Source organism: Macaca thibetana, chromosome 9 (genome assembly GCF_024542745.1).
Source record: "Macaca thibetana thibetana isolate TM-01 chromosome 9, ASM2454274v1, whole genome shotgun sequence".
NCBI classification, from domain to species: domain Eukaryota; kingdom Metazoa; phylum Chordata; class Mammalia; order Primates; family Cercopithecidae; genus Macaca; species Macaca thibetana.
Genome location: NC_065586.1, coordinates 64,047,616 through 64,074,667, shown reverse-complemented (window position 1 = coordinate 64,074,667; position 27,052 = coordinate 64,047,616). Strand labels below are relative to the sequence as shown.

The following is a 27,052-nucleotide window of genomic DNA, read 5'->3' as shown; positions in this document are numbered from 1 at the left end:
GCAGGCACCTGTCTTAGTCCATTTGTGTTGCTTTCATGGAATACCCGAGACTAGATGGAATACCCGAGACTAGGTAATTTATAAAGAAAAGAGGTTTATTTGACTCATGATTCTGGTGGCTGGAATATCCAAGATTGGGCAGCTGCATCTGGTGAAGGCCTGAGGCTGCTTCTAGTCATGGTGGAAAGTAGAAGGGAATTGGTTTTGTGCAAAGAGATCACATGGTGAGAGAGGAAGCAAGACAGGGAAACTGAGGACACCAGACTCTTTCTAACAACTTGTTATCTTGGGAACTAGTCCATTCCCACAAGAGTGAGGATTAACTCCAGCTGGAGGGCATTAATCTATTCATAAGAGATCCATCCCCAAGACCCAAACACCTCCCACTAGCCCCTACCTCCCAACACTGCCACATTGGGATCAAATTTCAACATAAGTTTTGGTGGGGACAAGCAAACCATACCCAAACCATAGCCCTGATCCATCCTGGGGACGCCCCGCCTCCCCACAGGTAGCCTCGGCGGGGGCTGCATCCCCAGCCATGAACAAAGTCTCCTTAGTGTGACACCTTTTGACTCTCGTGGAGAGGGAGGGCGTGGGAGTCAGCTCGAGCTTATCTTCCTCAGTGGGTGTGAGCCACGGGCAGCAGCGGAAGGCAAGCCGGAATCCAGAGCGAAACCTGGGGGAGCAAGGGGCACCTTGAGCCAGGGAGTTAGGGGCACAGGAGCTGTGATGTGACTGCCCCACCCCTAGGAAACTGAGTTCCTTCCAGGGGAAAGTCACTGTCTCTCTCCAAGAGCCTCCCACGGCTCAGGGGCTCTTGAGAGATGCCTTCGTGGGTGAGTTTGATTTTTGGAAACTGCCAGAGTGTTCTGGAGTGGAGTCTAGTGAATGAAGTGGGTGACTAAGCTGATTTAGGTCATCTGTTATTGCAAACAAACAAAAAAACACCCCAGCATAATTACTAAAAAACCCCACACAAAACCAGCAGATATTCTTGTTTGACTTGTTAACTGGCTTCTAAGGGAGGAGTCAGAACTCCTCCTGCTAAAACACAATGGAAGCTTTGGCAACTTGGGAGAACAAGGATGCTTTTCCCAAGGGGACTGCATTGAAAAACCCACACTTGGAGCCACCAAGTTCTGGTGCATTTGCCTGAAAACAAATAGCTCTCCCCATGGCAGCACTGAATGGGAGTTTAGAGCAAGCACACACAGTGAGTGGAAGAAATCAGACAGCAGAAATGGAACGCCGGCCGCTCAGAGAGGGGAATGATCTAGAAGCGATGTCAGGATCTTGTAGAGCCTGGGGTGTTGTTCAGACCCCCAGGGACTGTATCTCCCTTGGGTAGCAGGAGAGTGATGAACCCACAGAGAGAGTGGGCTGGTGGCCCCTCCCTGATGTCGAGTCCCTGTCTCCAGGTTTTCAATCCCACAAGTCTTTAAAAGAGAAATGTGTGGTGTGGGGATAAGATGACAGGCCTTGGAGACATATGGAGTCCTGGCTTTACTGTTTGTTGTATGAGTTTGGGAGCATCTTCCTTTCTGAAGCTCATTTCCTCATCTGTAGAGTGGGGATGACACCTGCTTCTCTCCTATTATCTACTTCCCTCTCAGAAGATAGAGGAGAACCCTTCGGTAAGCATGCAAAAAATCATAGCTCCTTACTTCCTTTTGGCTTTCCCCAGGCGGGTGAAATGTCTGAGCAACAAAGATCCTAATGGCATTATGAGTAGCCTGGCTGCCTGGCCAGGGAGGTGACAAAAAACACGAACAAAGAGGTCTGAGGCCAACTTCGCCCACATCATTATCTCACTGAGGTGAGACTGTGTCCACCTCTCACTGCCCCTTACTTGTCCCACCTTCAGGGTTTTCTGCAGCTGAAAGGCCTGCTCTGCAGGACTCCTGGGGCTGAGTTCCTGCCTGGCTCCTCACCCCCCACCTCTCCAGGTGCCCCAGAGCTAGTGCAGGCCCCTCTCTAGGACTCATTTCCTCAGAATCACAAGGGCTAGGGAAACCGGATGATGCCAGGAGAGTGAGATTCTGGGGCTCTCCTTCCTGGCTGTCTCTGCCAAGGTCACTTCTCAGCTGCCCTGAAAGCCCCTGGAGGACAAGGCATGCACTGTGACCTTTCCAGGGAGCAGCCTGTCCCACCCCTGTGCTGGCCCCAGCCCCCATCCCTGCTTCCACTGCCAGATGGGTGCCGCTCACTTGGCTCCAGGAAAGCCCTCAGTAGGAAGCTCGTGAAAATACTAGAACAGAAGTCAGTCCCTCCCTCCCGCTACTTGGCTCTTCTTTCTGCCGTCTGTCTGTCCCGCCCCCTCTCTCTGATGCTCCCCTTCCCTCCATCTCTCTGGTCCTCCCTTCTCTCTTCTCCTTACCCCAGACACAGAACCCAGAAGAGCCAGCAGTAACAGACGGTTAGAGCTACAGCCTGGGAGACAGGGTGAGGCTTTGGGGAGGATGGGGGCTCAAGCTAGGCCCAGGCCAGAGGGAGGATTATGCTGGGGGCTGAGTGTGAGGACGGCTTTCTCGTGTAGGCTGGGGGAACAGGGCCACAGGCTCCAGCAGGAAGGAGGGTGGATGCCTGAGCTGTGCAGGGGAGCCCAGCTGGGGCCAGGCAGTGGAGCTCTGAGGGCAGAGGGTGGGATTGGAGTGGGGGCTCACCTGTGGTTGAGGCAGCAGTAGATGATGGGATTGTACATGGTAGAGCTCATGGCCAACCAGAAGAGTGCCAGGTAGACCTGCTGGATGAACTTGTGGCAGTAGATGTCCTCTTGGAAGCTGCCCAGGATGAAGTAGAGGTGGTAGGGCAGCCAGCAGATGGCAAACGTCACCACCACCAGCACCATGGTCTTCACAAACTGGTCCAGGAGAGGCTCAAGTTACTTCTCAGTGCCCAAGTCCCAGCCCCAGCCCTCCAAGGGCAGACGTAAAGCACCCCTTCAGCCCGCCTGGGAATCGCTCCACACTCAGACCCCATTAGCTCTATTACTCAGGCCCCTGAGCATGTGTCGCCCAGACCTTCCTGAGCCCCCAACCTCAGGGACCTTTGCTCAGGCCGGTCCCTCTGCTCACACTGCTATCCTTCCTTTGAAGTCCTCACTCCTTGAAGCCCAGCTCAATGGCCACTTCCTACAAGAGGTGTCTGGGACCCCTTGATTCGCTGCAGCTCCCCCTCCCTGGAGAGTGGCTGAGCTCTCTCTCCTAACCCCATCCCTAGGGGAGCCCTCGTGTCAGCTATGCGTTCCCAGGTCGCCCCCTCTCTGGGATCTGTATGGGCACAGCCCTTCTCTCTGTGGGCTGTGAGGTTCCAACTAGGGACCCCTGCCTCTGCCCACGGGTCAGCTTCCGGACCTCCCCCTCCTCAGAGCCTGGCCCCTGCAGGCACACTCCTGCACCGCTCGGCAGCCCGCATGCCAATTACAAAAGGTCTGGGGGTTCCTGGGCACCCTGATCCTCACGTAGGATCTGGGCTGAGACCCTGAGGGTGGAGCAGATGGAGGCCAGTGCTCCATGAGGGGCACCAGATGGCGCCCATGTGCAGCTACCTCCCCAAACCACCTGTGAAAGATGCCTACTATTGGGTGAGAAGCCGTGGCTTTGACCTGGCTACATGATGTGGTTAACCCATTACCTCCCCTGTTGCCTGGCAGGAAGGGGGCAAGGACAAGCTTGGACTGGAGGAGGGTGAAGGGGGTCTGGGACACAGAGGGCTACATCAGGACCTTCGGGGGGGCCTTGGATGGCAGAGAGTAGGGGGATACTGGCACTTCCGGAAGAAACTGGAGACAGATTTGATGAAGCTGGACAACAATCCGGTCTCCACGACTTCTGAGGTCCGCAGTTCCAGCCTTTGAGGGCTCTCCTGTGACAGTCGAGGCACCTTCTATAGTTCTGTGGGGCTTCTCAAATTCAACATTCTGATTATTCAGTCTAAGATTTTAATATTTTATCATTCTAAGATTCTTGGGGGTATCTGAATTCTATGGGGCTTTAGGAGTCCCTAACTCCCCTAACATTCTGGGAAGTTTCTTTAATTTTGTGTGTGGCCAAAGACCAAAGGGAAATCTGCCCGCCTGGGAGGAACGCGGTCAGGCTCTGGCCCCAGGCTTCGCGCAAAGGCAGCTTCCGCAAGCTTCTCCCGGGCGCCCTCTTGCGGACCGGCCTTGAGACCTCAAGGGCGGCTCCCCAGGGCGGGGCCAGGACCAGCCCCGCCCCCACCAGGCCCCGCCCCCGCTCCCACCTTCTTCTTGGCCTGCAGGTGGCGCAAGTTGGCACCGTGGGTCTGCTGTCCGGGCACTGCGCGCCTCCAGAGCGTGAGGCCGATGACGCTGTAGGCGACGAACATCACCGCGAGCGGCAGGAAGTAGATGAGGGCGATCACCACGAGGTGGTACCTGCAGGGAGAGCCGGGGGCCTCGGCAGTGGGCGGCCCGGGGACGACGCCGAAGTCGGCCAGTGCCTGGTCCTGGGACCCCGCGGGCACTGTGGAGCCGCCCCTCCGGACCCACCCTGAGCGCCTTCCAGGGACTTGGTTTGATTTAAACAAAAATAAAGGGGACACTGGGTAGCCTGTGTGCCAGGAGACGGCTTCCCCTGCAAAAGGGACGCCAGCAGTAGCCCTGCGTCCTTCCACGTGATAGACACGTGTCAAAAAAAGGAAAAATGAGCGAAACAAATTAAAAAGTAACTTGTTGACAATTTAAAATACCATTAAGCACAAAGGAGGCAGTAAAATTATCCCACTCCCACCACTATTAACATTAACCATTAATATCTGGCATATTTTTTCAAGAATCATATGTATGAATAGTAGTCACCCCTGATGGGAGTTTCACTTTCCCGGGTTTCAGTTACCCCTCTCAACTGCGGATCCGAAATAGGGATGGACAGTACCACGAGATATTTTGAGAGGGAGAGACCTCATTCACAGAAGTTTAATTACAGTATATTGTTATACTTGTTCTGTTTTATTAATAGTTATTGTTAATCTCTTACTGTGCCTAATTTATAAATTAAACTTTATCATAGATACGTTGAGAAAAAAAAACATAGTATTCATATATAGAGAGAGAATTCAGTACTATCTGAAGTTTCAAGCATCCTCTGGGGGTCTTGGAGTGTATCCTACAGTATAGCCATATATGTATATGTATGTGTATATGTATATGTATGTGTACGTGTATGTGTATATGTATGTGTGTGTGTGTATGTGTATATATATGTGTATGTGTATATATATATATAATCTGTATCTGTCTGGATGGATAGAATGACTGGTGTTAATAAGACTCCATCTGTACCAGCATCGCTGTGGGGGAATGGGACAGTGGAAAAGCGCCGTATATCACATGCTGCTGTGTCATCTGCTTACGGTCATCAGCATTTGGCTGGGAACCTGTTTGTGTCAGCAAATGCCTTTTCATACCATCTTTGAGGAACTGGTGCAGAGTACCACTGCATGGCTTCCTACTCTGTCCCCAGGGAGGACACTGGGTTGTGTTGAGGCTTTTCATTTCCTTTTGGAAACAGTGTAGGCCAGGCGTGGTGGCTCATGCCTGTAATCCCCAAACTTTGGGAGACCAGGATGGGAAGATTGCTTGAGACCAGGAATTTGAGACCAGCTTTGGCAAGATAGTGAGACCCTATCTCTATAAAAAATTTTTAAAAATTAGCCAGGCGTAGTGGGGCACATCTGTAATTCCAGCTACTCAGGAGGCTGAGGCAACAGGTTCACTTGAGCCCAGGAGATCGAGGCTGCAGTGAGCTATGATTGGACCACTGTACCCTAGCCTGGGCAATAGAGTGAGACCCTGTCGGAAAAAAAAAAAAAGACAATGTCCCCAGTCCTTAGATCTCTGGTTTATGACGCTGCAACCTCTCTCTGATGAGCTGCAGGCTGGGGACTGACTCCCAGGCAGATCTGCAGTGGGAGCCTGTGGAGACAAAAGTGACTACATCTTGGGTGCCCTCCCCCGTGTTGACTTCTGATGCACTCCAGTCTTGTGAATGCCTTCTGATTTCTACTTTATTTACTGTTCCTAGTGAAAGAACTTGTCAACCTTGATGTTACTCCACAAATCGTGAGCCGTGATGCACATAGCGTTCTTGCCTGTTCTGGAGGGCTGCCTTTCGTTGTCTTGTTGGAGCACTAATACCCTTTCCCTATGGTATCTAAGCGTTGCGTCTGGGGAGTGAGAATGCAGAGCTCCACCTGTCTTGTGGCCATCCAAGATCCTGCTTCTGTCTGTAAATTCCCTCAATAAATCACCCAATACTAACAAACTGGATTTGTTCTGCCTCCTTCTTTGGGTCTCAGCTCCTTTGGCATTCGGGGATCCCTTTCATAGAACAGAGTCCTTGGAACATTCCACCAAAGGGGCCTGAGACCCTTGGTCCTGTCATATGACTTTTTCTTTCTTACTGGGAGGACTGAGGTGTTCCCAAACCTCCTGCATCTACCTGCCACGTGCTGGCCTTGCTGGGCCCCTTTCTAGAGGTGCTGCCACCCCAAGGGAAGGGGACCCATGGTGAAACCACCTTTGTAAAATTATAACGGAGGAAATTATGACAGTGAAAGAAATCAGACCTAACCGACTCTGTCTTGCTTCTAACCCTTAAGCTGTCCTTGTTCGTGCCTGGGCGTAGGCTGAACTATCTTTGGGAAGGAATTCAGTTCATAATTTTACTCTGAAACAAAATTGACAACAGCCCTTTCCCGAAAAGACCCCCTACTTGCCTGGGGTCCAATCTGCCTTTCCAGCACTAACAAATTAGCTACAAGAATAGAAATTAATTTAGGGGTCATGCAGCCTCCGGCTCCAAGAGTTTGAACCTCCCCAAATTCCTGGGAGTAACATCACTATAGTAAAACCTAAGATGAGTGCTTGAGATATTTTCCAGACCCTGCACTCGTGGATCAGCTGACACCACCCAGGCCAGCAATCTGACTCAACCAGTTCTGCCATCACACCCAGGAACAGAAGACAGCAAGAAAACCTCATTTCGACATCATATGATTCCATCTCCAACCCGACCAATCAGCATTCTCCATTTGCCAATCCCCTACCTGCCAAATTATCTTTAAAAACTCTGATTCCTGAATGCTAAGGGAGACTGATTTGATTTTGTTTTTGTTTTTGTTTGAGATGGAGTTTTGCTCTTGTTGCCCAGGTTGGAGTGCAGTGGCGGGGTCTGGGCTCACCACAACCTCCACCTCCCAGGTTCAAGTGATCCTCCTGCCTCAGCCTCCCAAGTAGCTGAGATTACAGATGCCTGCCACCACGCCCTGCTAATTTTTGTATTTTTAGTAGAGACAGGGTTTCTCCATGTTGGTCAGGCTAGTCTGGAACTCCTGACCACTGCCTTGGTCTCCCAAAGTGCTGGGATTACAGGCGTGAGCCACCGCACCTGGCCTAATTTGAGTAAATTAAACTCTGGTCTCCTGCACAGCCGGTTCTGCGTGATTACTCTTTCTCCACTGCAATTCCCCTGTCTTGATATATCAGTTCTGTCTAGGCAGCAGGCAAGGTGAACCCATTGGGTGATTATAAAGGCTCCAGTCAATCTCTCTCCTAAAGTCTTGTGTTTAGAATTCTGCTTGGGTTCTTGTGCAAACATGCCAATTGCAAGAGGTTCAGGCACTCCTAGACTCCCTGATCCTCAATAGGCTTTGGGTTGAGAACCCCAGTGTGAAGCAGATAAGAGGGGAGGAAAGGCAATGAAGGCCAGGGCCCATCACCTTACAGAGTGAGGATCAACAGGCCCCCCTGTCTCGGTGTCCAGATAGGGAAACTGAGGCCCAGAGAGGCACAGGCAGTCTGTGTCATATCAGTCTACAGATTTAATCATGACCCAATTTCCCCTTTTCTGAGGGTCAGCACTGTGGGAGTCAGAACAGGGCTCTTGTCCAGCCTCTTGTTTAAAGCATGATCTTAGGCAAGTCAGGGCTTTCCCTCAGCCTCAGTTTCCCCATCTGTAAAAGGAGGAGGCCATCTCTAAGTCCTTCCTTAGCAGGAGCCACACTCCTCTATTGCTTGCTCCCAGGATGTTGTGCAGGACAGGAATTCACCCTGGGCTAGGTCTCCATGCAGAAGGCAGAGGGAGAGAGTCCCAGGGGCCACCTTTTTTTGTTTGTTTTGTTTTGTTTTGTTTTGAGACGGAGTTTTGCTCTTGTTGCCCAGGCTGGAGTGCAATGGTGTGATCTTGGTTCACTGCAACCTCCGCCTCCCGGGTTCAAGCAATTCTCCTGCCTCAGCCTCCCAAGTAGCTGAGGATGGATCACCCGCCATCATGCCCGGCTAATTTTTATATTTTTAATAGAGACGGGGTTTCATCACATTGGCCAGGCTGGTCTTGAACTCCTGACCTCGGGCGATCTGCCCGCCTCGGCCTCCCAAAGGGAGTCTTTTTGTATTTTGATTTTGGGGGTGTGTGCATGTGTTCCTGGAGAGGGCATCTTTAATTTCATCAGATTCCTAATTACACACAGTTACATGAGCCTGTGGGGATGGAGCCCTCATACTAAATCTCTAAATTAGGCTCTCCCCCAAGAAAAACAATAACACATTATCATACTTAAAACCAGGCTTTCCCCAGATCCTTTCGGAATTTTAAGTAACACCAAAGTATGGCTTTCCTAGCCCGCCCCTGCCTGCCTGTTCTTCCCGGTTGCCAGAATCTGGGTTGGAACTCGCTGTTCCCAGAGAGTTGGCGCGCGCAGTGGTCCTGTATTAAGGTGGAGAAATACCGCCTCCAAGTGGCTGGTGTCAATATGTTCTGCTCTCCACCCTTTCCTGAGCCAGAAATGTATGGAAACTGCTCTCTGTGAGAGGGTGGGGGTGCAGGGAGAGATCAGAGACCCTGGGCAGTTCCCAGGAATGGCTTCTCAGAGGAAGGGCACTTTCCCTAGCCCTGAAACCCACAAAAGCAGCCTTCTCCTGGCAGGTGCTCAGGACAGATGGAGACCAGGCAGGGAGGGTGTTGGAGGAGAGGTGTGTTGCCATGGCTACCTGGCAGCCCTCACCTCAGACCACACACACCCTCATGCTTGGGGCAGCTGGGACTTTGTGGGAAGGATCTGTCACCTCCAGGTGTGTTTTCATGTGTCCCCTATTTAAACTACCACATGCTGGGTACCAGTTTTGTGCCAGGCATGGTGCTAAGTAAGGGCTTCACGTACACTATCTCACTGACACTCACAAAGTAAGGTACTACTATGAATCCTCATTTTAGAGAGAGAAAGCCAGAGGTTCAGAGGTTATGTGAGTGTGAGGCATCCCCGGGCCAGGCGGGAGCAGGCCACGTTATGGGCCTGACTGACCGCAGAACCCCAGTCAGTTCTTTAGCCTCTACCAAGCAATGGCTCAGTGCCTGGGGACCCCAGAGACATAATGTGAGATCCTCAGAAACTGAGGCCAGAATGGAGAAAGGACTCACCCAGGGTCACACAGCAGCTGGGCCATACCTGAGTCCCTCTAACCCTGCCCTCCCTGCCTCCAGCCTGTGATGCCCACCTCAGCAGCCTGAAAATGTCCCAGGCTTCATCATGGATGCTTTCTGCCTCAGTCTCCTGCCGCTTTGTGGCCTGAGCATATACAGAGTCTCCCCCAAACACGTGCCTACACATGTCCCTAACATGTGCCCGAGTGCACGCACCTCTACAAACATGCCCACACACTTGCACGTGCATACACCGGCAGAAATGGGTGCCGCATGTGCATGTGACATGTACAGTCACATACACGTGTGCATGCGTGCATATCCTTATCTAAGGATGCATGGGTGCATATTTGAGTAGCAGAGTGGTGAGGAGATTGGGTCCTGGGCAGGACTGCTTGGATTTGAATCCCTAGCTGGATTTGAATTACTAGCTGTGTGGTTTTGGGCATGTTACTTAGTTTTTCAGCGCCTCAGTTTCTTCATCTAAAAAATTGTAATGATAATAATATAATACATACTCCATATTGTTAGGAGAATTAAATGGGTCAACATCTATAAAGTGCTAAGAACAGATCGGCTACATCGTGTGTGTTGTTTACTAAGCATACAGGTATATTCGCATAATCCCATGTACACTCACTCATGTGTACACCTATGCACACACACCACACATGCATGGACATGGATGCATGCACGCACACACACGTGCACACACACACACAGTTGCCCTCCACAATCCCCCAGAGGCCTTACAGGAGGAGCGTCTTGCCCCCGCTGTCTTCGGGCCAGGCCACCACGCACTTGGTGGCACCCTGATCCATGGTGACGGTGGAGTAGAAGCACTGGGGGGAGGCCAGGGCGAGAGCCACCAGCCAGATGCCAGCAATAACCGCCTTGGTGCCGGGGGCTGAAAGCCGAGGCTGGAAGGGATGGACGATGGCCATGTACCTGTGAGCAGAGGGCAGCATGAGTGGCAGGGGCCCTCCTGTTAGCCCAGCTCCCTTTCCCCTGTCTCCCTCTCTCCCAACCCAGGCCCACGCCCTCTAGCCCTTCCCCGCACTGCTGCCATCTGTCGATGTCATAGTCTCAGCCGACCTGCAGAGAGTCTGCTGGGCTGGTGACTTTCCCGCAGCCACACAGCACACCGATGCCTTGGAACCCCAGCCCAGGTACCCCAGCCCATCTTTTCCCTCTGGGCACAGACATGCCCTTGGAGGGCCACAAGAAAGCCACACTGGAAGCCCATCTCAGGGCAAGACCGAGCATCCAACATTAGCCTGAAGCTTAGCCCTGAGCAGCGTTGGGAAAATAATTGGCCCTATTAGATTGTAATTGCAAGCATTCTCAACATTTTCTCCTTGTGTAATCTATCTGGAATAATAAAAAAAACAGTATAAGACATTTCTTTGGAGTGAAAGAAAGACAACAAAACAAAGAACACTTTAGAAGATCGCTAAAACATCGCCCATTTCCCCTACAGACTTGAACAACCCGTCTAGTGCATCTAGTACAAAGTCCTTCTTTGTGTCTAACCCTCAGTCTACCTTCTTCAGCTCCACAGTCCCCCCGCCTTCCAGATTCATAGTTTTGGACCATGACCAGATTTGGGAGGCCATTCTCTTGGTTCTACCCAAACATGCTGTGTGACCACAGGTATGTCAACACCCTTGTCTGAGCCCCAGCTCAGTGAGGAGGCTCCCCCCAGCTTCCCCAAGGCCCCTCTTGCCTGTCGGCAGCAATGGCAGTCATGGAATAGATGCTGACAAACATGGCTGTGATGGGGAAGAGGTTCTGGAAGTAGCAGAAGGCACGGCCGAAGTACCAGATGTTGTGGCTGGCATAGACAAAGTTGAAGGTTGCATTGAAGGCAGCCATGCAGAGGTCGGCCAGCGCCAGATTGACAATGAAGTAGTTGGTGACTGTGCGCATCCTCCGGTGGGCCAGGATGATCCAGATGATGATGGCATTGCCCGTCACGGCCACCAGCACCAGGGCCAGGTAGGCTGTGGCCCACAGTGCCAGCTGCCAGCCGGGCATGGAGAAGGCTGTGGTGCCCGTGGTGTTGCTCTCAGGGCCAGATGAGATATTGACTTCAGTCACAATGTCACAGGTCCCCATGGCTGCTTCTGGGTCTGGAACAAAGGGCCTGGCTCCTCGGCTCCTCCCGGATTTGCTATGGAAGAGAACTCCCCTTCAGAGCATGGGTATATGGGGGCAAGGGGAGGAGCAGATGCCAAGCATGGTGACACATCAGGAGAGCCTGGGACCACTCCTAGGTCTCAGGCAAAGATGAGTTGCGCTGAGCACAAAGCCCAGTCCAGAACCATTGTTATTTCAGATTCCATCCTGCTGGCCAGACTTCTCGAATATCTCGTAGAAATACAAAATTCAAATCACAGCGTCAGAGCAGAAAACATCCTTATAAGTCAACCCCTTCGCCGAAGAGATGGAAGACGGAGATTCCAAGAGGGGACGGGACAGCCCAGGTCACTCAGGACATTGGTGACAAGTTAGGGTTCGAACCCAGGTTTCTCGTCACATAATCCAGGAAACCTTCTGGATCAGAGGAATGCACAGCGGGAGTCTCTGGAGTCCACAGGTCAATGGCGCAGCAGCCTCTCTCCAGGCTTTGGGGTGTGAGCCGGGCTGGGGGCTGGGTGCTCAGGGCTCTTCCAGCTGCCAGCCCTCACCGCAGCTTCCTTGCCTTTCTCTGGGGCAGGGCCGGCAGGGGGCCTTGGCAGAGGTACTGCCTGCTCACGAGGTGGGGCTTTGGCTCCCACCCCTGGCCCCACCCCCTGCTTGGCCTTGTCTCTTGAAAGATTTAGGACTAGCTGCCGAGGCAGGGAGAGACCTGGGGGAGATGGGGCCGGCACGGAGGGCCCAGCTCTTGGCGGGTGTTGACTTTCACCCCAGGACAGGAGCTACGTTTAAAGAGTGATTCTGAACAGAGAAGGAGTTTGAGCCTGGTTTGATGACTCCAGGCAAGTCTCTTAACCTTTCTGAGCTCTGTCTACCCCATCTGAAAAATATAGGGAAAAATGGTGTGCATCTCACGCTACATTTGTGAATTTTAAATGAGATAATATGCACAAAGTCTATTTAGCACAGGGGTTGGTACATAAAAACTATGATTGGAGTTTCTGGCCCCAAGGGAGGACCCCACAGCTCTGGGCGCTCTAGGAGGAGAAGCCAGAACCCGGAGCATTTCCAGCGAGTTCCCAGGTGATACTGATGCTGCTGGAGCCAGCACCTCACTTTAAGAACCACTGTCTCAGGACAAAGTCAGGGCTCTTCCAGGAACCACAGAAAAGCTGGAGTTTTAATCCCTGAGAAGCTGCTCTAGGTTTGCCCCAAGATACCTGTTCCTGGTTATTGACTGTGTAAACGTGTGTGAAGCTGTGAAGATGTTTCTGAGTGACTGTATGTGCGGCTGACATGTTAAGCTCACACACATGCATGAACCTGTGCACACCTGTGGTGTGTGGACCATGAAGGCAGGGCAGGCTTAGCGGGAGTGGAGGAGGGCATGCTCTTCATTAAAGCAGGGGAGGCCTCTCGTTCACCAGCAAACCCTCGCACAGCAGCCTCTGTGCTCCCAAGGCTCTGCCTTGCACGGCCTGGGTTTCTCGTTGGCTGAGCCTTGGCCCCCACACTCCCAGTCAATTTTTTCTTCTCTCTATGTGTCACTTCCCTGACACCCAGCCCCTTGTCTCCCAGGGTGAGCTGGGAAAGTCCTTTAAAGGCCTCTAGTGCTGAAGAGATTGTGCCACCCATGGAATCCAATATAAAAACAACGCTAAACCATAAGTCATGCAACGTAAACATGCTGACACTGAAAGAGCTTCTTTATGGATTTTACTGATTGTGAACTTCTGGGTAAGTTCATCACAATCAACACTGAAATTGTATCTATTGTTTGGTGTCCCTGCTGTGCAGATGTGAGGAGCATGTGCTGGGTCAAATGGGAACCCCATCCTTGCCCTTGGGGAGGGGGTGCTTCCTGGGCCCCTACCCCTCCCGTGGGTGTGTGCCTGTTTCCTCTCTGGAGCGGCCTGTTTGGACTTTGGATCCTAGCAGAAGGGTCTCCGCCTTTGATCTCTGTTGGTGGCCGCAACAGTAGCAGTACTTTAGGACTTGATTCTGTTTCATGCCCATCTGGCCAGGGTCCTAAAGGGCAGAACGTGTAGAAATAAGAATGGAAGCCCAAGATAGCCTGCTCTCTTTGCTGTCCTCCTGCTCCCAGGCAGCGGGGCTTTGTGAAGCTTCAGGTGCAAACCCAGTGCAGGGCTGGGATGTCTGAGCGCCTGTCACCAGTCACAGAAGCCCAGCAAAGTTCAAGTTCCTTCCTCCCCACAACATTCCACCACTTCCACTGTGTATATAAAGAGGATTATGTTTTGGAACTTGTACATCTGAGTTTTAATTTCCCCCTTAAATTATCTGCTCTTGCAGCTTTCCAACTATGTGCTATGGTTTGAAGTCTCGTGAAAGGGGAAGATGCGGGCCTCCCAGGATGAAGGGGTTCCTGATCAGCTTTGCTGCTTGGCGCTAGCCTTCTGAGTCCATAGCTAGACAGCAATCCCAAAGGTCAGTCCTTATTTTATTTTATTTATTTATTTTTAGATGGAGTCTCTCACTGTCGCCCAGGTTGGAGTGCAATGGCACGATCCTGGCTCACTGTAACCTCTGCCTCCTGGGTTCAAGTGATTCTCCCACCTCAGCCTCCTAAGTAGCTGGGATTACAGTGCATGCCACTACACCCGGCTAATTTTTGTATTTTTTTAGTAGACATGGGGTTTCACCATGTTGGTCAGGCTGGTTTCAAACTCCTGACCTCAAGTGATCCACCTGCCTCGGCCTCCCAAAGTGCTGGGATTACAGGCGTGAGCCACTGTGCTTGGAAGGCCAGTCCTTTTAAAAGAGAGAGAGAAAAAAATGCCAGGCATGGTGGCTCACGCCTGTAATCCCACACCTGAGCCGATGGTGCCCATCGTGTGTGTCCGGGAAGCAGACCCTGCTGTGTAAGAAACACACCAGCTGTTTCTCAGGGAGCTACCATTTGGGTCAACACTTGGGGCAGATGGGGCAGGAAGCAGGTATGGCTGAAGCACGACATCGTGCTGTGGTCCAGGCCCACAACAGCCTTGGTAGCCCCATGGGTAATTGGAACTGGAACAGCTTCAGAGTTGCCCTGTGTGGGGCAAAGTTAACCAGGCCTTTATATTTCCACATTGGTCACTGGACATGGGCCACCCCAAGAAAGCATGTGATTGTTGTCAAGGCAGTTGAGGTGAGGCCTGCAGTGGGGGAAGCTAAACATGGTCCTGGGACTGCATGCCTGTCCAGCAGCTTGAAGGGGGCCTGGGAAGCTCAGGGCAATGTCCACCACAGCTAGACAGCAGCCGCTCCTTCAGATGGGCGTGTGCTGGCAACTGTGCCTTGCTGGTTGGTGTAATTGTGACTTCTGGGCTAGAGGCTTAAAGACCAGAGTCGGGAGAGGAATGATCTTCCAGGGAGTTTGAGGAAGAAAAGGATGGAGAGCTGTGGTGTGTGAGAGAAGTGGGCAGGAGAGGAAAGGGGGCTCCGGGAAGCATTGTGGAGGAGGTGTTGCCATCAGCGCCTGGGGAATGCTCTCGGCAGCGGCCTTTCTTTATCTGGGAGGCTGCTCTGGGCCCTGGCTTCAGTGGTCACAGGTAGCATTGCGGGACACTAGCGCTGAGGGTCACCCTGTCACCAGGGCAATGCCGGGGGTGCCAGGAGGTGGCCGAAGTGAGAGGAGGACATGGGGTTGGCAAAGGGTCAGCCCCTCGGCTGAAAGGCTCCAGTCCTGCGCCCTGTGGTGGGTCTGACCCTGAGCAGCTGCTCCAATGATCGTCCCAGAGACAGGAGGAAGGGCCACATCTGTATTTGCAGAAGCTCCTGGTGGGGCCACATGAGGACAAGAAGAAGAACACTTTTCATTCTGCTAGATGAATCTGGTTCCATGGACCATCCTTCATTCTGAGACCATGCCTTCCTGCTTTTTGAGTTCTTTCATGAAATGATGGTGATGGCAGATGGTAGTTGTTGATCTGGTTTTGCTTTTTCTTTAAAATTCCTTACTTGGTGAAATAAAAAGTCAGTGACCTGTATGTTTTCCTCAATAGGTTTTTGTTTGTTTGTTTGTTTGTTGTTGTTATTTGTTTGTTTTTGAGTCCCACTGTGTTGCCCAGGCTGGAGTGCAGTGGTGCAATCTTGGCTCACTGTACCCTCCACCTCCCAGGTTCAAGCGATTCTCCTGCCTTAGCCTCCCGAATAGCTGGGATTACAGGCGCCTGCCACCATGCCCAGCTAATTTTCATATTTTCAGTGGAGACGAGGTTTCACTATGTTGGCCAGGCTAGTCTTGAACTCCTGACTTCAGGTGATCTGCCCACCTCAGTCTCCCAAAATGCTGGGATTACAGGCGTGAGCCACCATGCCTGGCCCCTTCAAAGGGTTTTTAATATTATATTGGCCCATGAAATTCAAAGACCCAGAAGCCTCTATCTATTTCCTCATTTAGAGAAGAGGAGTGAGGCTGGGCGCGGTGGCTCACACCTGCAATCCCAGCACTTTGGGAGGCTGAGGTGGGTGGATCACCTGAAGTCAGGAGTTGGAGACCAGCTGGCCAACATGGCGAAACCCCATCTCTACTAAAAATACAAAAATTCGCCAGGTACAGCAGCAGCAGCCTGTAATCCCAGCTACTCGGGAGGCTGAGGCAGGAGAATCACTTGAACGTGGGAGATGGAGGTTGCAGGGAACCAAGATGGAGCCACTGCACTCCAGCCTGGGCTACAGATTGAGATTCCATCTTAAAAAAAAAAAAAAACAAAAAGAGGTGTGGGAGCTCCCAAGAGGGGCAGGGCAAGACCTGGTTTCATCCCCAGTGAGGTGGGGCTCACGTCCCCTTGTCCTGCCTTCACTGTTCTGTTGGCCTCCACATCCCGGAGGCCCATCGAAACCACTTCCCTGGTCACCTCGTTGTCACACTGATGGGGGGCAGGGCTTCTCAGATCTTGGATTGCATCTTGTTTGTGTCCAGCGTCTAGGAGTGGCCAGAACATTGTCAGTGTCCTATAAAGGTTGGTTGAATAAAAATGATGAATAAAATGTAAAATACTACACCAGTGAGGGATGGGGAATCTTATGTATATATTATTTATTTTTTATATCTATGTCTATGTGATATAGATATGAAAGTTCTAAGTTAATGGTGGGATTTCGAGTGGGCAGGGCAGTATAATGCCTGACACACTGGCACATAGTAGATGCTCAATAAACATCAAATGAATAAATGAGTAACAAATGATGAGTAAAGTCAAAATTATCACCTTGTTAGGGGTGAATGGGTAGCATTTTTATTTTTATAGGCCCTAAAGCTTAAAGTAAGAGACTATTTCTCCATAAGTCCTGCAGGGATTTTGTAGCAGGACCTCAGAGTCTATAGCACTCCTGGATTTATTTCTCACAGATAGTCCCCTCTTAGTCTATAAACCAGAGGGCCCCAGGCTGGCCCCTTTAGGAAGTGAGCTCTGTGCCCCCTGCCCTTTGGCCTGGGCATCAGTGGCCCAGAATTTGGCACTTCAGCTGGGAGAGGGAGAGTTGGCCTCTGCCAAGAGCACAGGCTGCCGCTGACATCTTCTTTAAACACTGAGACGGTGCTGGGGGTAGCGCCTCACCCTGAAAGCCTGAAGTTTATCTAGCTGGAGAAGAGAGGCGGGAGTGTTTACATCTGCTGTGGTCCTGGTGTACACAGAGATCTTAACACAAAACGTGTTCATTTCTCAACATCGGGCTCCAGCAGAATCTGTCCATCTATGGCAGGTGGAGGAGGAAGTGGGTGAGGCTCGTCTTAGGAGAGGACGCCCTGACACCCACTGGCTGGTTGGGTCACGGGGGAGTCATCCCAGAGCCAGCCTGGATATTGCAGACAGAAGGAACCTGGTGTCTGCTCTGGGTGTTGGCGGATGTGGCAACATGCGCTGTGGCATGGCTGAGGGGAGGACAGAGTTGGCAAAGGGCCTGCCTGCTGAAAGGCTCCAGTCCTGTGTGTTGTGGTGGATCTGTCACTGAGCAGCTGCTCCAAGGCTCAGCCCAGAATTAGGAGAAAGGGTCTCATCTCCTCCTTCAGGAGGCTCCTGGACAAGCTGGGTAGCCAAGACCCAGCCTTGCAGAGAGAACTTACCACACCCTTCTGTCAAATGGATGGTTCGTGAGCTTCAAGCTTCAGAGGAGGGAGGAAGAGGCCTTTAGGGGTGGTGGAGAGTGAGCTTGAGTGGCTCTGGGGGGTCATGAGGGAGGGGACATGGGAATGAGCCCCAATCTTGAGAGAAAGTTCAGAGTAGCCTGGGGGAGCCAAGGGTTCCTTCAGGAGAGTAATGAGAGATGCAGCGAGTATAAATCCTGGTCACAACCCCAGGAGTGCAAGAAAGATTCTCTTTATTCTCTGAAAAGCAACTTGATCTTGACTCTGAGTCCTCATCTCGTTCAGCTGGCAGGGAAATCCAACTTATTACTCCTGGGCTCCCACTTTCCCCCTCCTGGTGCCGTCCATGGTGCCAGGGCATCTGGGGTGCACCTTTACTGGTCATTAATCTACACGGGTCACTTTGGAGATGCCTGCTGTCCATTTCTGCAGGGTTCTTGAGGAAGGGGGTGGGGACTGTTGTTTCTGAGACAATCCTGGGCCCTGGGAGTTTGGGGCTTAGCTGAGCATTGGGTCCTGAAGGCCCAACTTCCCAGAGCTCCTCTCCTTCCCTCATCTTGGCCATTCCTCTCAGGGTCTTGCTAGCGGGAGGAACTGAACACCCATTTCTCCCGGCCCCACAGTCCTCTCTTCTCCCTGCCCTTTCAGGAAGTCCTGCTTCTGTAAGTAATTCAGCCTCTTCCCCCAAATCCCACCATCCTTCATGCTCTTTCATGATGCCTTTGATAAGACCCAGAACACCGGCAACCAAAAAAACCATTCTGCTTTCCTCCAGGACATGCAGACTTTTCATCTTCAGACATTACTAAGAAGGGAGAAAAATATTTGCATTCCATCCCTGGAGCATGGCAAAGGAAGGCAGGAAAAACTAAAGCTAGGTTTCCACATTAAAGCTTTGGAATATCCATTTCCTGCCCAGAGATGAGGCTGGAGAGGGAAAGTGAAGGCTGATGGAGAGAACATTGAATGCCGTTTCTGGGGCCCCTTGTCTGAGGCCATCTTATCAGTTCTTCAAGGACCCCTCAGATGCTACCTCCTCGAGGATGCATGTGACCTTTGGGCCAATGACTTTCTTATTTTTTTTTAATTATAAAATTAGAGACAGGTTCTCCCTGTGTTGCCCAGGCTGATCTTGAACTCCTGGGCTCAAAGTCGTCCTGCCTTGGCCTCCCAAAGTGCTAGGATTACAGGTGTGAGCGCCAGTCCCCAGGTGGCCTTCTTGACCATTGATGTTGCCCCTGGGGTGGTACACTCGGGATAATTTGCAAAACATTTTTTCCCTGCCCATGTCATAGTAGGGGAGCTGACATGAGCCCATCCCAGGCTTGGCTGTGTTTGAAATTACAGTTGACTAGTTCTCATGATATCAATTTAGGTTGCTCCAGTTCAATTCCAGTAAAATGATGTCATAAAGCTGGGGGATTTGGAAGACTCCCTGACCAATGGAATACAGCGATAAAGTAAGGTGTTACATGCCTTCAATTCATGTTGGAATACCATCTAGTCTTTGCCATACTTTGTATAAAATTTTTTCACTCAGCCAAAAATATATCTGGACCCATAGGCTTTTCCTTCTATCCCCACTGGTCCAGGTCACCATTGTAACCAGATTTGCTGCGATAGCCTCCTCACTACCTTTTGCATTCACTCGCTCTCCTCCACTCCATTCTCCATGTCTGCTCACAGTGATCTCTCCAAAAACACAACCTGGCCAGGTACTTCCTGCTTTGAGCTCTTCAAAGACTCATTGTTCTCATGGTTAAGAGGAAATAACCCCACTCCTTCACCAGCTGTGATAGCTCACTCTCCCTCAGGAACCACTTCCCCTTCTTTCCTTTAGAAACAGAACCTCCCTGCCTGTTAGCTGCCCCCTGACTGACCGGCTAAAGTCTGCATTTCCAAGACTCCCTTCCAAGCTACAAGTGGTCACATGATTAAGATCTGACCAATTATATGTGGGCAGAAGTGACACACACACACACACACACACACACACCACTTCACCGTCTCATCTTTAAAGAGGGAGCTGATGACTCCCCAGTTCCGACTGCTGGGCAATGGCAACAACAGGGGCTTCCATCTTGAATCCACAGAGGGAGGCCATATTGAGGATGGCAGAGCCTGGGCAGGTCCCAGGGCTCTTACGTGAAAAAGAAAAAGGAAACAGGTTGGGCATGGTGGCTCACACCTGTAATCCCAGTATTTTGGGAGGCCGAGGCGGGTGGATTACCTGAGGTCAGGAGTTCAAGACCAGCCTGACCAACATGGAGAAACCCTGTCTCTACTAACAATACAGGCGTGGTAGTGGGCACCTGTAATCCCAGCTACTTGGGAGGCTGAGGCAGGAGAATCGCTTGAACCCAGGAGGTGGTGGTTGCAGTGAGCTGAGATTGAGCCATTGCACTCCAGCCTGGCAACACAGGGAGACCCTGTCTGCCTGTTCTTTGAAACTCAGTCTAAAAAAAAAAAAAACCAAAAAAAGAAAAAAAGGAAACAAAACAAAATAAACTTCTCTCTTGTTTGAGGCACTGCATTTTACATCTTGGGGTCCCTTTATGATGGCATGTAACTCTAAATAATCACTAGCCTTCAAAAATTTCTTTGATGCTTCCACAGGTTAACTATTTTTGTTCTACATTCTAAGAGCATTCCTGTGCTTTTTTCCTTGTTAACATCCTGATCCATCACATGTATTCAAAGTGTGTTCTCCCTACCATACTAGGAAATCCACGAAGCCAGGAATGATGTCAACCTTGATGGCAGCCATATCCTCCCTGTCCTCCACTGTGATTGGCTCAACGATAACTTCTAATTAAATAAATGAAAGGTGCACTGATGAATGAACACACTGGAACAACTTGGATATGATACCATGCATACTTTTTGCTGTAAGTAACAGTAACTTAAACAAATATCTTTCTCACATAACCAGAAGTCTGGAAGTAGGTGATCCCATGAGAAACAGCTCAGTGATTTCGAAAGCTCTTTGGAAACTTTGATTTTTCTTGCCCTTCCCCGCATAGCTGCAAGATGGCTGCAACAGCTGCAACGATCTTGTCCTTATCTAACTGCACTCTCATCCCAGGAAAAGAGCAGGAAGGAAAAGAAGTCTCCTTCTAGGCTTCTCTCTTTTGGTCAGGAGGAAAGCCTTCCCCAGGATTCCCCCCAGCAGATGCCCCTCACATCTCATTGGCCAGAACTAGGTCACATGACCACCCCAGGCCACATGGGAAGCTGAGAAAGGGAACTTCTTCCTTCTTCAGGACCCAGCAGGAATAAACCAGTTCTAAGAGCCCTTGCCCCTCCTTGCCCAGGTGGTCCCGTTCGGGAAGCCCCAGGGACAATAGGGTATCATGATGTGGTCACGAATGAAAAGCCATGCTTTGTGCTTGATGCTTGCTGGAGGATGTCACATTCTGTCTCTTGAAATTCTCTCCGTTGACACTGGCCCACCCAGCCTTTCCCTTGACTCTGCCGATAAGCTCAATCAGTGATTGTTATCTCTGTGGTTACAGCGTAGCTACTATTTACTGAGCACCAGCCACATGCCTGGGGACTGAACAAGTTGCATAACCTCTTTGTGCTTCCTTTTCCTCACCTGTAAAATTTGTACTACCTCGTGGGATTGTTATGAGGATTAAATTAGTTAATACAGACAAAGTGCTTACAACAGTACCTGACGCAAAGGGCTAAATAAGCATTTGCTGCTGTGAATTGTTTATATCCTCATTTCACAGATGGAATAAATAACGTGTCCAAGGTCACACAGTCGGGGAAACCAACAGTGAAAGCCTGGTTTCCCTGACTCCAGAGCCCACAGCCTTTCTTCTCTTACCGCCAGACCTTGCTGCATCTGCAAGTTTCTCCTCAGTGTCTCAAATGTGGGATGTCTTGCCACAGACACTATTTACTAATTCATTAATCCACCTCCTCCTGGAAATCTTACAGGGCACTTGCTCTCTGCCCCTCACTGGTACTGGGAAGGCCCTTCTGGAGAACATGAGGAGCTTCCTCTTGTAGGGCTGGGAATGTCGGTCCTGCCCACTGTTGTGGTCAGCTGCAAAGACACAACGTCATCCTCCAGAGATGCCCAGTCCTGATGAGGACACTGAAAGCCAGGACAGGCACTCCCTCCAGGTCAGACAGCCAAGTACTAGGGCAGCCGCGGCTGGAACTCAGGCCTCCAGGCTCAGTGCCCAGCACCCATTCCCTGCTCTGGGCTTCCTCCCTGTGAGCATTTCACAGAGACAGCGGCTCATCCAAAGGAGACCCTTACTCACAGTAGGGCCAAGAATGGGGCTTGTCTGGGAGATCCTGGCCTAAGCATTAAAGCGGAGACCATGCCTTACTCATCCCTGACCCTCCACTGCCACCCTGGCTCTTAGGTGGCCCAGCCACATCCCCTGCAGAGAGACGCAGACTGTAGCCTGAGCGCGGGAATGCCTGTAATACACAGATAATGACACTAGAGGGCAGCCTCACTGCTTTAATCCTAGTGACCGCAAAGGCTTTTAAGAAGCCTCCACCAGATTGAGGAGGATGATGATGATGATGGTGGTGGTGGTGGTGGTGGTGGTGGTCGTGACTGAGACTAGTATGTATTGAGCCAAGATGATTTATCATCTCTAGCCAGCAGGTCTTCTGTGCATACCATGTTCTGCTGTGTCCTGAATCACAGAAAACGGACCAGCTGCACCGTTACCCAAGTCTGAAACCTGGGCATTGCCATCAGCTTCCTTCTCCCTCCCTCTCTCCACTCTGCCACCTACTCCTGTCCATTCTATATGCTAAATCTTGTCCCATCCCCATCTTTCCAGGCCCACAGTTTGTCCTTCTCCTCCAACTTTCCATTCGATTTACAGAGAGCCAGTCTCCTGCCTCAGGCCCTCATGCAGGCCAGTGGTTCCTGAACTTTGCTGCACATTGGAATTTCCTGGAGCTTCCAAAACTCCAGCTGCCACACATCAGACCAATTAAGTCAGGATGTCTGGGGGTGGGAACCAGGCATTGGTACTTTTTTTTTTTTTTTTTTTTTTTTATGAGACAGAGTTTTGCTCTTGCTGCCCAGGCTGGAGTGCAATGGTGTGATCTTGGCTCACCGCAACCTCCACCTCCCAGGTTCAAGCAATTCTACTGCCTCAGCCTCCCGAGTAGCTGGGATTACAGGCACATACCACCATGCCTGGCTAATTTTGTATTTTTAGTAGAGACGGGGTTTCTCCATGTTGGTCTGGCTGGTCTCGAACTCCTGACCTCAGGTGATCCGCCCGCCTTGGCCTCCCAAAGTGCTGGGATTACAGGCATGAGCCTCTGTGCCCGGCCATGCGTCAGTACTTTTTAAAGCTCCCCAGGTTGTTCCAGTTTGCAGCCAAGTTTAGGCAACACTGTGCCCTCTGTCTGAGACCCTCTTCCACATCCTTTTACCTGGGCAACTCGATAATCAGGCAGGTCTCTAACATTGCTGCCCAACCTGGACAGCACAGAGCCATCGACTGCTCCTCCCCACAGCCACACTTAGCGTGCTGCATTGTGACTGCTTCTTCAAACACACGCCTCCCTACCTGTCACTACCAACTGCCCTCCCTCCACGGAGAGAAAGGATTGGGCTCCCTGCTGCATGTGTGTGCAAACACGGGAATGGAACAAATCTTTATAAGAACACAAGAAGTGAGTTTTATTATTCTTAGCAATTTTGAATTTTGCCCCAGGTTTTTATTTTTGCAGTGATCTGTTTACAGTGTTTAAAGCGCAAAGAGATACATTTTCTTTTCAAATACAGATGTAGATATAAAAGCAGCTGTACTTAATACTCTCAAAGCCACTTTGTTCTATTTTCTACTTGAAATTTCCAAGCTGTGGCTAATCCTTACCCACGGACCCTGACTCTATGGAAAATACCCCCCAATGCTTATGGTATATGGAAAACCAAAACCAAAACAACAATTTTAACCAGGAGGTGCAAGCATGGGGTGGATAGGCTGAGTTAACCCGCAAGTGTCTGTGGCTGGGGGTCCTGCCTGTGCTGGGGTAGGGGTGGGCAGTGGATACAGGGTTTATCTCGAGGGGCTGCAGCCCAGTATTGTCTCCCCTCTAGAGGGTCTATAGGTCAGTGTCCCATTTTACAAAGGAAGAAACCCAGACAAAAGGCTAAATGAATTGTCCAAGATCCTGTTACTAATAAGTAATAGAGGGAAAATTCAAACTTAGCTTTAACTGACTATCTATATTCTTTCTATTATATCAGGATGGGTCAAAGTTCCAGAGCTGGCTGGGTGTGGTGGCTCACGCCTATAATCCTAGCACTTTGGGATGCCGAGGTGCCTGGATCACTTGAGGTCAGGAGTTCAAAACAAGCCCGGCCAACATGGTGAAACCTTGTCTCTACTAAAAATACAAATAGTAGACTGACGTGGTGGCCTGCACCTGTAATCCCAGCTACTCGGGAGGCTGAGGCAGGAGAATCCCTTGAACCTGGGAGGTGGAGGGTGCAGTGAGTCGAGATGGTGCCACTGTACTCCAGCCTGGGTGGCAGAGCAAAACTCTCATCTAAAAAAGAAAAAGAAAAAGAAAAAAAAGTCCGGGCGCAGTGGCTCGCTCCTGTAATCCCAGCACTCTGGGAGGCCGAGACGGGTGGATCACTTGGGTCAGGAGTTTGAGACCAGCCTGACCAACATGGTGAAACCCCCTCTCTACTAAAAATAAAAATTAGCTGGGCGTAGTGGCAGACACCTGTAATCCCAGCTACTCAGGAGGCTGAGGCAGGAGAATTGCTTGAACCCAGGAGGTGGAGGTTGCGGTGAGCCAAGATTGCGCCACTGCACTCCAGCCTGGGCAACAAGAATGAAACTCTGTCTCAAACCAAAAAAAAAAAAGTAAAAAAGTTCCAGAGCTGCTTTCACTTCACTTTTAAATTTTGCTTAATTTAATCTTTATCAAAGTGATATATTTATATAGTTTAAGAAGTCAAATAATACCATAAGAGTAATAGCAACAGAAAGTGGTCTCCTCTAATACTTCCCTAATCTTGATTCCTGTCCCCAGAGGTAACTGATTTCAATTCTTTTAGTCATTTTTTCTGGAATTTATATCCATATGTCTTAACATAATAACATTATTATTTATTTTTTCTTTAATAGTTAAAAACTTTTTTTTTTTTTTTGAAACAGTCTCCTTCTGTCACCCAGGCTGGAATACAGTGACGTGATTATAGCTCACTGCAGCCTTGAACTCTAGGCTCAAGCAATCCTTCTGCCTCAGTCACCTGAGTACCTGAGACTACAGGCATCCGCCACTGCACCCGGCTAATTTTAAAAAATGTTTCGAAGAGATGAGGTCTCAGTATGTTGCCCAGGCTGGTCTCCAATTCGTGGGCTCAAGTGGTCCTCCCACCTCAGCCTCCCAAAGTACTAGGATTATAGGTGTGAGCCACCATGCCTAGCCTTACTTTTTTCTAGTTTTAATGGCTTTCATCAGCATATCCTTCATTTGAAGTCTCTACTTTTCAGAATTTATTAAAATTTCCACTCTAGACAAATACATGATTAATTTTGGTAAACTTTCCATGGGCATATGAAAAGGATGTATATTTTGTATTCATGGCATTAAAAATTACTATTATTATTATTTTATGAGATGGAGTCTTGCTCTGTTGCCGAGGCTGGAGTGTGGTGGTGAAATCTCGGATCGCTGCAACCTCTGCCTCCCAGGTTCAAGTGATTCTCCTGCCTCAGCCTCCTGAATAGCTGGGACTACAGGCACGCGCCACCATGCCTGGCTAATTTTTGTATTTTTTTAGTAGTGACGGGGTTTCACCATATTGTCCAGGCTGATCTTGAACTCCTGACTTCTCAAACTCTTCACCTCAAGTGATCCGCTCACCTTGGCCTCCCAAAGTGCTGGGATTACAGGTGTGAGCCACTGCACCCGGCCAAAAATTCTAAATGTACCTATTAAACTAAGTTTATTGATTTTATTGCCCAATCCTGTATACATGATTATTGTTCGCTTACTTGATTTATCAAGTTTTGAACATGTATATTAAAATGCCCAACTATATTGTTTTATTAATTTTGTCTGTAGTTCTAGGGATGTTTACCTTATATATTTGGCTGCTGTTGTTAGGTACATAAAGATTTCTGGCTCTTCCAAAGGTTTTTCTTTTTTTCTTTTCTTTTCCTTTTCTTTTATCTTTTCTTTTCCTTTTTTTTAATCTTATCTTTTCTTTTCTTTTTTTTTTTTTTTCTTTTCCTTTTCTTTTATCTTTTCTTTTCCTTTTTTTTAATCTTATCTTTTCTTTCTCTTTTTTTTTTTTTTTCTTTTTCTTTTTTTCTAGACAGGGCCTGGCTCTGTCACCCAGGCTGGAGTGCAGTGGCGCCATCTTGGCTCACTGCAACTTCTGCCTCCTGGACTACAGACACACACTGCCACTCCCGGCTGATTTTTGTATTTTTTTTTGTAGAGACAGAGTTTTGCTATGTTGCCCAGGCTGGTCTCAAATGCCTGAGCTCAATCAATCCACCCATCTCGGCTTCCCAAAGTGCTGGGATTACAGGCTTCAGTCACGGCTGCTTTTCCAGAGGTTTTAAAGTTACATAATATACTTCATCCAGTTTCATGCTTTTTCTTCTTCTTCTTCTTCTTCTTCTTCTTCTTCTTCTTCTTCTTCTTCTTCTTCTTCTTCTTCTTCTTCTTCTTCTTCTTCTTCTCTTCTCCTCCTCTCCTCCTCCTCCTCCTCCTCCTCCTTCTCCTCCTCCTCCTCCTCCTCCCTCCTTCCTCCTCCTCCTTCTCCTTCTCCTTCTCCTCTTCTCTTTCTCCTTCTCCTCCTCCTCTCCTTCTTCTTCTTTTTTTTCTTTTTTTTTGAGACAGGGTCTCACTCCTAGGCTGGAGTGCAGTGGCGCAGTCACAGCTGACTGCAATCTCCACCTCCTGGGCTCAAGCGATTCTCCTGCTTCAGCTTCCTGAGTAGCTAGGACTACAGGCTCCACCATGCCTGGCTACCTTTTGTATTTTTGGTAGAGACGGGGTTTCACCATGTTGCCCAGATGGTCTCAAACTCCTGCGCTCAAGCAATCCTTCTGCTTTGACCTCGAAATGTGCTAGGATTATGGACCTGAGCCACCATGCATGGCCGTTTTATGCATTTTATCTTGTCACATTGATATTAATGTTGTGATGCTGATTTTTTTTCGTAGGCTGCCTTTGCTTGCTACCTCTTTGCCTATTCCTTTATTTTCAACTTTCCTTGTTCACTTTGTTTTTGGTACATCTTACATTAACCATATATAGCTAGATTCTTTTTCAATGCAACTGACAATCTCTTGAATAGGTGCATAAACCCATTCATATTTGTTGTAGTAACTGAAATATTTTTATTCCTTTC

At 49.9% G+C, this 27,052-nt stretch overlaps 1 protein-coding gene across 1 annotated transcript; it reads right to left on the bottom strand.

Moving 5' to 3' along the window:
- Positions 1–265: 265 nt before the first annotated feature.
- Positions 266–12,149, bottom strand: TACR2 (tachykinin receptor 2). Its single transcript, XM_050805261.1, has 5 exons — positions 11,170–12,149; positions 10,197–10,391; positions 4,246–4,399; positions 2,667–2,863; positions 266–679 (listed from the first exon to the last, which is right to left on the bottom strand). The coding sequence occupies exons 1-5, from the start codon at positions 11,559–11,561 to the stop codon at positions 421–423; spliced, it is 1,197 nt and encodes a 398-aa protein (XP_050661218.1). The 5' UTR covers positions 11,562–12,149; the 3' UTR covers positions 266–420.
- Positions 12,150–27,052: the final 14,903 nt, after the last annotated feature.

Coding starts and splice junctions, on each gene's coding strand:
- TACR2 (XM_050805261.1), bottom strand. CDS start 11,561: ATGGGGACCTGTGACATTGTGACTGAAGTCAATATCTCATCTGGCCCT. Junction 2,864..4,245: donor ACCTGCAGGCCAAGAAGAAG/GTGGGAGCGGGG, acceptor CTCCTGGACCAG/TTTGTGAAGACCATGGTGCT. Junction 680..2,666: donor TACTGCTGCCTCAACCACAG/GTGAGCCCCCAC, acceptor TTGCTCCCCCAG/GTTTCGCTCTGGATTCCGGC.